This window comes from Glycine soja, chromosome 20 (assembly GCF_004193775.1).
Source record: "Glycine soja cultivar W05 chromosome 20, ASM419377v2, whole genome shotgun sequence".
In the NCBI taxonomy this organism is placed as follows: Eukaryota; Viridiplantae; Streptophyta; class Magnoliopsida; order Fabales; family Fabaceae; genus Glycine; species Glycine soja.
In genome coordinates, this window is record NC_041021.1 from 2,887,169 (window position 1) to 2,897,937 (window position 10,769).

Sequence of the window (10,769 nt, forward strand, 5' to 3'; positions counted from 1 at the left end):
CAATTCCATTATACTATATTATTTTTATATTTATAATATTTTTTTATTATATATTGAAGTGTATCTTAATTTTAGTTCAACGTATCTTCTAAATATATTGATTTATAAGAATTGTCTTACTTCTACATTTTAATAGTATAAAAGAATATCTAAGTTTAATAATTAGTAAAATAGAGACTTACCTTAGTTTTATTTGGTTTCTATTTTAAAAGGTTTATATTAGAAATTAATGAAATTTTTTATAAATAATATACAATTCGCATGAATGAAGGAAAAGGAATAGATGAAAGAAGAAGATGGTAACAAAAGAAAAATACAAAACAAAATAATTTATATCTTGAATTTGTAATGAGTCATGCACTAAAATAAGACATATTAAAATGTATTGTAGCGAGTCATCTTTTGAATTTTTTTATATGTAATGTCCTTGTATATATTAAAGTTCTAATGGATTGAACTTCAACATTGTGTATTCCCTTTACCAAGTAGAAACATAAGTGTGCATGTGTGTCCATATTTTTATTTCTCATTTTTTTCCATTAAAATTGAAATATTTTTATCTTATTATTGGGTTATAGTATAAAAAAAATATGATTATTATATACATAGATATAAAAAAAAAGTTATAAATATTAGGTAAATTATTCTTCTTGATCCATAATTTATTTATTATGTTCAATTTAATCCCTTATTTTTAATAGATTTAATTAGGTCTATTATTTTTTAAGATAAATGAAATTTGGTTTCTTTATTTGTATATACAATGTAATCAATGCGATGATTTCCCACTCCTTTTGAGCTCTACATTATCTATAATAGATAGACCTGCGAAAAATTGAAATGAATAAGAAAGGTGAAAAGAGCGAGAAAGAAAGACTCTTTTGGAGGTATGGTTGCTTCTCATTGAAACCATCCTTCTTTTTTCCTTCTTTCTTCTTGTTGTTATTGTTTTATGTTGGCCGCGAGACCATTGACACACACAGAAAGAAAGAAAAAGAATGAGAAAGAGAGAAGAAATGACAGGGGAGGCGGTACGTTTTGGAGTTGGACAAAACATTAACGTTAAGGGATGTGCAGTTATAAAATAAAATGAAAACTGTGAAAACTCTTTTAGATATGGGAGAGGAAAAAAATGTAATGAACACTATCAGTCGAATAGAAGAGCAAGTGATTGGCAAAATAAAATTGTATAGAAACAAAGGAGGATTAATTAATATGTATGTAATATTTAATATTATCAAGGGCAAAATGATCTTAAATAAGTGAAATCAATAAGTTACAGTTTGGATGGAGAAATTTAATAGAATAATTTAATTTTTTAAAATATTTTAATTATTTTTTAGTTAAATAAGGTGTTTGGATAAAAATTTGAAAAGAAATTAAAATTTTAGTATCTTGTTCAGGTATTTTAATTAACTTAAATATTAGGATTTTAAAGAATTTGAAATTCTTTTGTGAATACGACAGGTTCTTTCTGGCTCATTCATTCTCTTACTCTTTTCTCTCTTGTAACAGTTTCTCCCTATGCATTATTCCGAGAACCTTCGCACTTTTTCAGCTCTCGTCGGCGGTTTCTAGTGATTGCGTTGAAGACAAAGAAGAAAAAAAAGGTGATTATGTTAGGATATGACATGTTCTCTCTTGCTCCTTCATTCTTGCAACAGTTTCTCACTCTTCTCTCTCTTGCAACAATTTCTCCCTACACACTATTCCGAGAACCTCTACACTTGTTCAGCCGTCGGCGACGATTTCTAGTGACTGCGTCGAAAACAAAGAAGAAAAAAGAGGTAATTGTGATTTCTGGACCTATTGATTTCGGCAAGAGCCGCCTCACATTGGAACTCGCAAAGCGCCTCAACGGAGAAATTGTCAGTGCCGACTCCATCCAGGTAATATGCATATTCAAACAAACATTTTATTCAGTTTCTTGTGCTTTTGCATTGCATATGAGGTGGCAGAGGTACTCGTAGGGTTTTAGGATTTTAATTTTAAGTTTCATTGTCCTGACTTTCGACTAAAATTGTTGTTGAGCCAAATTGTGGATAATTAAGTTTGTTTAGCTGCTGATAAATTATTATTGTTGTTGCTGATAAATTTTTATGCAACTTTTATTAATTAATGATGTGAGCAAAGGTAAATTCACACAATAATAATAATTTTTATAGAAAAGTATATTAAAATAAAACAATGTATTGATAAAAAAATTTCGTCCAACCAAATCAACAAATATCCGGGAAAAAAAACAGAAAAACAAAAATGGAAATGGGGTTGATGGCATGGGACCTCGTAGAGCTAAAACCTACCTTTTATCGTTGAAATACCATATGTCCTATATACGACTCAGAAATTTTATTGGCTTTTACAAAAACAACTAATGATGACACAACATTTACACAATTCTTGTATTCATAAATCTTCCCAAATGGTATAGGTTAATAGGTAGTTGCAGTGGCTTAGGTGTGTTGTAGACAAGAACAACCTTTCACTTGGACAAGAATGCAAGACTACTTCCTCGGCATAATTAAGTTTTATATATAGAAAATAAGTTTTATCTATAAACTTCTAAATAACATTCCAAGGTGAAATGGTACTAGATATTTTTTATGCTGTGAGTTTTGTAGTGAATCGTAAATGAAATAATGATTTAAATAGTTAAATTAATATATTTTTAATTAAAATAAATTAAAATAGTACATATTTATTGAAATACCACACTCGACAAATAGTACATAAAATTTATTAATGAAAAAATAATTATTTTATTAAAAAATTGTTTTATTCAAATATAAAATTTTAAAAAAGAATGCATTTGATTATTTTATCAAAATAAGAAATTTTGAAAATGAAGAAATTCAATTTCTTTATCCAAACACAAAATTTATAAAATGAGGAAATTTAATTTTTTATCCAAACACAATTTTAAAAATAAAGGAATTTAAATAGAAATATTTGAAATTCTTAAAATTTAAAATTTTTTAAAATTTTAAATTTGCTGGTCCAGACACATTCTTAATGTAAATGATATCTGTTGTATATATTATTATATATTCTTCATTAGCGGGTCCTTTTTTTTTTCTTTCTCACCCCAGTCTCTTAATGTTGAATTTGATGGGGAGTATTTGTGCTGAGAGTATTCCCTAGATCGATAGATGATGGTTTCGACAAAGGCTGCCTTCTGCAAGTAGGGATGAGACCGATGAATTGATAGGATGGTCCTCGGAAAGTCTAAATATGCTTTTAAAATTAAACAGTTAAAAAATTATATAAGATAGAGTTGATATTTTGCTTTTAAAATTAAACAGCTAAAAAATTATATAAGATAGAGTTGATATTTGTATTATTGTAATAGTTATAGATAATGAGATACTAACATGAATATTCATTGACTAACATCAATTAGGTAATATAAATATATTATTTTAAGAGAAAATCAATTAATCAGAAATAAGTCGAACTTATATTATTTTCCTTTTATCTCTTTTATAAATTTGATTCATTTTTTATTTATTGATTTCTTCGTGATGGAATATATTCATATACCCTAATTAATATAAATTAATAGATATTATTTATTCATGTTTCAACATCTCATTATTTATAATAAAAACAATAATATAGATATCAATTATATCTTTGAGCAAATCCTACATTAGCCCCAAGATGCTGGTCTCTAACTAGAAAAGTAAATGCTTGAGCTTGAGAAGCTTGTGGCCCAGTGGACCCATAAAACTCACTAGGATAAGCAGTATTATTAAACCTGACAAAGCAACAATATTTTGTAGTAACTAACCTACCAAATTTTAACCATTTTCAAGAATAATATTCATGTCTTAAGAATCACAATTCCCAAGTATTAAAAAAGAAACTCTTACCAAGCATCCCACTTCATTCTTGAATTTCATGGCCATTCACATTCTTTCTCAAAAATTAGTGATTGTTCAACAGAAAGTGATAGAAGTCCAATGATCGATAGAGACATATTGAATTAAAAAAATATATAAAAAAATAAATAAAGAATGCTAACATGATATTAGAAAAATGAATTACTACAAACTTTGACAAAAGAATAAACTGAAGCCAAATTCAACATGAACCTTCACAATCTACAGCTTCCTCAATCCTCTGACCCGGTTGTGGACAAGATTGAAAACGTCAAGGCTCTGAGTTTTGTATATACAAAGATGTGCCAACTAACCAATCCATTCTCTGAAATTGCACAATTACAAATTATTTCAGTTGCATGCTACAGATGAATTCTATTATAAAACTTCTTCTAACTGATTAATGTCATGCCTCCTATCATAAACATCGTTATCTATTATTCAATGCATTGAAAATGTTTAATTTTATACTAAATTAAATGCTACCCGTTTTTACCAAAGTAAGATGTTACCCTGTTAAGAAAAAGGCTTAGAGGAATTACCAGAGCAAAAAAATTGTGTTCATCTGTCATAGTGAGATATACTTGTGCTCCATCAATTATTTTTTCACAAATGGTTTCTGGCAAACAAGTAGTCGCTGGTCACTGCCATTCTGAAGATCAATTATCCTTGCATCCCAACGTACTTGTGCTGCAAGCATGCGAGCCATCTCTATAGCTCCTATTGTATCAGAAAGAATGACCCATCCCTACAAAAATGATGCAACGTAATAAAAAGTTAGGCTTCATTGAGCATGTCAATATACTAAGACTGACAACTACTTGTATTCAGATGCACAAATCCAATAAATTACTACCTTGGTCTTATACATAAGATCCACTTCACAATAATAAGGGAAACAAGTTCATTTAATTAGTGGTCTTAAATTTGCCAATAATTAGTTTAGTTCTTTGAGAATTATCCTCAAAACTATTTGGATACCATTTTTAAATCTCTTTCCACCTAATTAATCAATGTATTTTCACTTAGGGGGTGTTTGGTAGGAGAGAAATTTTTTTATGCCCAGGAATCATATTTCGTGGGAATGAAGAAAATTTGTTTGGTTAATCATTAAGAATCTTTAGATAAGTTTCCTAAGAATTAAAGAGTTGCGTGATATTTTTACTGATAACTCTAATTATTTACCACATTAAATAATTTAATAAGTGTAACATAATGCTTTTAAAGTTTTGTTATAGTAAAATGAAAATTAAGCTTGGGAAAGTAGGATTCCCACCCTCCTCCACGGGATTGTTTTTGTGGGAATGTGAGTTAAAAACAATTCCCAGGAATCATAGTTTCCTGGGAAAATGTTTCTTCGAAATACGTACCAAATGTGGGAAACTAAGTTACCCAAGTTAGGATTCCTAGGAAAGTGAAAATTTCTCCCCTACCAAATGCCCCCTTAAGTAATGACATTTTTTGCTTTCTATAGGAACTGGCAAAGTGAATGATAGAGATAGTTCTGGCTAGTGACCTTCCCCAATTCTCATGAGAGTATAGGAAATTAATTTACAGCATTTATCATTCACTGACCAAAAAAAGTATCGAGTAACTATGGGCATTTTCGGAAAAAAAATAGTTAAAAGACAATTTAGAGTCTTGTAAAAAAAGAGCTATGGCAAACTTTCCAAAAGATTCCTATAACAAGGATCACAGTTAGTATTTCATAAGAGCATCACAACAATATTGAGCATGCATCATTAGATTAAAATGACTTAGAAAGAACATATATAATATCTACCAAAACTGTCCTTTCCGGATATGTCAAAAAGAAAAAAAAAAGTAGAAAGGAAGAGGAAATAACTGTTCTGCTATCTTTTTTTTAATGTGCATTGTACAAAAATCAAGGATGAAACCCTCCAGCACAAAGAATCATGAAAATGCATATAAACAGGGACATCATACCTCTGGACGCAGTATTCTATCCATTTCCAGGAATAAGTCTACCATACTACACCTCTCCGAGGAGAGATGTGAGATAAGTCCGTATGCATGAAGCATATCATATGTTCTGGGGTAGGTAGGGAAAGGTTCACACCTGAAGATCAATATCAGTTGTCAGATACAAACATGAATTATCCAGAAGCTCAAATACATTAACACTATTTTACAAAGAGGTTTGTCAATGAATTCCAAAGAAGAGAAACTTCACAGAGTGAACTCCAAACAGGTAGATGATGTTCTTTAGAATTGGGTTTCACAATAAAACTACGTCTACTTTCAAACCCAAATCCAACAGATCAAGTGCATGCATGCAACCTACATTCATCTTCAAATTCATTCTCAAAAGAAAAGAAAAAAAAAAAAAGAAAGCAAGGGTGTGCTAGACATAAAGGTTAAAAGGTGAATATTAGGTATTGAAATCTCAGCATTTAATGAATCTAATCATTGGTATATTATGCCTGTTTATTTAAGCTTTTAAAAAAATTAATTTTAAGAATGCATAAAAATAAAAATAAAATCATTCACATTTTAGAGATTTTATGAAAAGTAGAGGTTATCTTTTCTTTGGTTACAATTATAAAAAATACTTTTCATTGTAAAAGACAGTTACAGTTATAGATTTTTTTTTCCAAAAGCTACTCAAAACAGCTTCTCAAAATAATAAGAAATTTTATTTTAAACAAATAAATTTTTTAAAAAGATTTTCTTTTCAAAATAAAAGGTATTTTTCATGAAAAAAAAACTAAATAAATGGACTCTAAACTAATAATTCTACATTAGCTGAACTAATGCCATTTAATAATTTACAAAATAATGAGTTGCTGAGGTATTATTTTGTACATATTTTACAAACATCACTAAATCCTTTTCAATGCTGAAATTTTCATGCTCAGCAGTTAAAATATCATGTACATATATCTAGTAAATTATCTAAAATTACTGTTACTTTCCCAACTAGCATACACCACTCTTCTGTCATTTTACATAAGAATGAGCTAATAAGGTAAGTGAAATAAATCTATCAGGCTTTAGTGGTATTATCAGTTTTCACCCTCAAGCTCAACAGTATTACCTTCATACCTTGAACCAATTTTTAAGTATATGGAAACATTGTTTAGATCACGGTATCACACACAACTTGCTTAGATCATGAACAAAAAAGCAACTTACCAGTCATGTGTGACACCAGCAAAACCTCTATCTAGTATAAGAGGAAGTGCATTAGAAGCCCTTGCAGGAACAACATTCATGACCCACACTGTTTTTTTCTCCTCCAGCAGCGCAGCATTCAAACCCCCAAAATTAGCACTCATGTCCATAACATTCCGGATCATGTTATATGGAGGCAATGGATCTTCATCTCCAGGTCTCTTTGGATGGTCAGAGAAAATTAGTGGTGTAAGTAATGACCAATAATTGTTAACAGCTGATCTCCAATATTGGAAGTCTTCATAAAATTCTTCAGGCTGAACTCCTGCAATAATAAAAATAAATTCATGAAAAGGCAAAGCAGTACAAAAAGGAAATGAAATTTAGAGGGGAAGAAGAAAGGAGAAAGACATAAGCAGAAAGCTATTAAGAAACAATACTTTCCATGAATTTTAAGTTCAGCTGAGCCCAATTCAGATTCAGAAGATCTGTTCTGTATTGCAATCCAGCGCTTGCTAGAGGTCCCACTTATACATGGCAAAAGAGGCCGATAGTATGACTGAGTATCATCTGCTTTACATACTTGTATAGTAGGCAGCTTACTGCAATTAAAAAACAAATATCATTGAAAACCTAGTTATAATAGTAAGTGTTCAATGAAGCAAACCAATACAGAACTAGTGATAGTTGATATTAGTCATCTCACATAAACAGTCTATTGACAATAATTATTTATCATTTACATCACCCACGTTAATACAAATATCCTTACCGAGATGCATAACAATCAATATCAGCAGTCTTCTGCCAGATGAAAGTTTCATCTTGCTGAGCTAGAAGAGTCCAGCAGAGTTGCTGGGTCAGCCCTTCTATTGGGTTTGCCATGATTCTCTTTTTCTCCCGTGATGAACCCTGTGGCCTGCTTGTAGGTGAGGTTAAAACAAAATATCCTCCAGGTTTAAGAACACGATCAACTTCTACAAGGAACATTCCATCTGCAGGATGAAGTCAATGTTAGAAGGCAAAGGACAGCAGTTCATACAGAAGCTAAACGATATTCACGATGGTATAGAAAAGTCATGGAACAACGGAATAAGTATGCCCATTAAATGTATAATTACTTTTTTCATCCCACATAATGCCGCACTGAGCACAGTGAACCATGTCATAAGATAATGATGGATATGGAAGCTGTCTTGAGATAAAGTTGCCAATCATAGCAGGAAGACCTCTCTCCAGAGATAGTTGAACTTGGCTGCCAGTTGCTTCATATGCCGCAATACAAACCGCCATTATTTTCAGCGACAATAAATGAGCTCCAAAGCTACCAAATCCACAATTAATATCTAGTATATTTCGAATCTGTTATAAAGTGATTAATATAGATCAGTCATGTATATTTTGGAACAAAAAAGAATGGTCCTTAATGAGAATTATAAAGAGAACATAGGCACTTAAATAACATAATCTTTCATTACTGTTACTATACATGGAACTATTTTGCACAAACCCTGTCCATGAAAAAAAAAATTATAGTTCCCCAAAAACAATTAATCAGTAGGCCATGGTGTACGGAAGACTTACACCAGCTTGAGGAAGCTCAGTGTCACTTCCTAACCCTATCATCTCTGCAAGTTGGCGAGTATAATCTTTCACGCTGTTGAAGATCGTACCATCCTCCGCGTGAAAGGCAATCTGATTCTCTTCTAGTAGCATCAACCTAGAGAAATCATCACAAAATTTTAGAAGACGATTTGCAAAGTAAAAAAGACTAAAAACAATCAATCATGAATAACAACAGAGAAAAACCAGACAAAAGCTACATTACTTTCATTCAAGCAGTCTTTTACTCCTTTAGTCCCAACCCCCAATAAAATATTATGGCAAACGCAACCAGTGACCTTATAAAAACGGGAAGTTTTCATTAAACAATGTCATTGATGCACATCTTCTGTGATTCCCAATGCATTTTGGACGTGAATTCCAATAAAAACTCTATTTTGAATTCCTCATGACACTGGTTAGCAAGACCCAAAAACTTCCTATTCACACAATCGGTAGTTATAACTAATAAGGGTTTAAAAACAATTTGCAGTAGTTCTGCATCCACATCAGGCAAACTCATATAATTTCTGTGATATCAATAATTTCAATGCAACTACAACCCCAATTAACCAATTCAAAACCATGGTTTTATTTTTATCCAAATTGATGTCAATGACAATTTCCCAGCCTAGCAAGTAGCAACTATGGCAGCACCTTTTGGTCATACTTCCAGACGAAAGAAACTGATCTTTGGTGATCTTCACGTTTCCACTCCATATAACGTCTCTCCCAGCCGGCCACTGTAAGGGAGCCTTGTATTCCTTCGGAGGCCGAACCAAACACTTCTCTGTTCCCTTATACACCTCACAATGCCGATCAAACTCCTCACCGTCTTTAAACCCCGCAACCAAATTCGCAGACACGTTGTGGCACGGCACGAAATTCTCCCTCTCCTTGCGGCAGAGTCCCACCTCCTTCTGCCGCGCGCCGCCGGCGCTCGATACGGCCCTCAGCTCCAAGTAATCCACCGCGGCCTGCTCCTCTATCCTCCTGTAGCTCGTGTAGATTAGCGATTCCACGGTGGTGCGACGCGATGAATTCTTCTTCGACGACGACAAAGGCGAAGAAGAAGAACTCAAAACTGCAATCAGAGCGAGGAGGCTTATCAGGAACAGGATCAACCAGTTCAGTGGCGGCTTATGGCCGATGACGAAGGACTGTTTCTTCAACCACGAGCTTCTCATGTCCGAAACCGCGAGTCGAACGCAGATTCAAAACCACGCTAAATTGTGAACTCCGTTGGCGTAAACCCTAGCTTTCCGACCATAACACTGTGAATCGTCACTCTGGCCGCGAGCATTGAAAAACGACGTGTCGCACAATTGAAACGGAAACGCAGATTCAAACGTGGAATCGCAGAATTTTCGTGAGACGATCGAGCAATGTTGATCGGAGGAAACAGCGAGCGAGAGAGAGATCAATCGGATCGCCAGGGAAATTTGAATTTGAAACACGACGCGACGTGGATCCGATCGCGTGTGGATTCGGAGAGATGAGTTTTCGCTGAAGAATAAGAGAGTGTGATTGATTCAGAGAGCGGTTGGTTGATTCCGAAACGCTGAGAAGAAGAAGAACGTTGTTTAGGTTGGGTCCAGATTGTTTGGATTGCGACCTTTTCTTGTTTTCAAAACTAAGCGTTTTCTTTTTCTCTCTCTCCCTTTCTTACTTTATATGCCTCTCAATCATGCATTATTAATCAGATTCAAAACAACATCATTTATTACTATTTCTCTTCCATTAAGTAAAACTAAACAAGAAAAATAAATTATTGCTCTTAATTAATGGCGTCTTATACTTTTAACTTTCAGAATTAATTTAAATCACCGGTATATATTTTATACGTTCTACAATAAGTATCACGTTTGAAAAAAAAATTATCCAAAATAAATGTAAATTAGTTTTTTTAATATAATATTAATAATAAAATTAATTTTCTAAATTATTTTATTTTTTTATTTACTATTTTTTTATTTGTATAAAATAATTTAACACGACACTCGTTTTGGAAACGGATGGAGTACCCATGAAATTTTATAATCAACTCGTATTGTTTATAATAAAAAAGAAATGTTTACTTTTAATTTCTTAACGAAGCCACTAAATTTAAATAAATAGAACCATAAAACCATCAATAAATAAGGTTTCAGT

At 32.2% G+C, this 10,769-nt stretch overlaps 1 protein-coding gene across 1 annotated transcript; it reads right to left on the bottom strand.

Annotated features, from left to right (window-relative positions):
- Positions 1–3,884: 3,884 nt before the first annotated feature.
- LOC114403552 (probable methyltransferase PMT5) lies at positions 3,885–10,280 on the bottom strand. The gene is made up of 9 exons (XM_028366570.1): positions 9,276–10,280; positions 8,601–8,736; positions 8,138–8,378; positions 7,789–8,011; positions 7,461–7,618; positions 7,038–7,341; positions 5,829–5,961; positions 4,424–4,629; positions 3,885–4,206 (listed from the first exon to the last, which is right to left on the bottom strand). Exons 1-8 carry the CDS (start codon positions 9,803–9,805, stop codon positions 4,480–4,482), a joined length of 1,875 nt encoding a protein of 624 aa, XP_028222371.1. The 5' UTR covers positions 9,806–10,280; the 3' UTR covers positions 3,885–4,206; positions 4,424–4,479.
- Between the last annotated feature and the right edge of the window lie 489 nt (positions 10,281–10,769).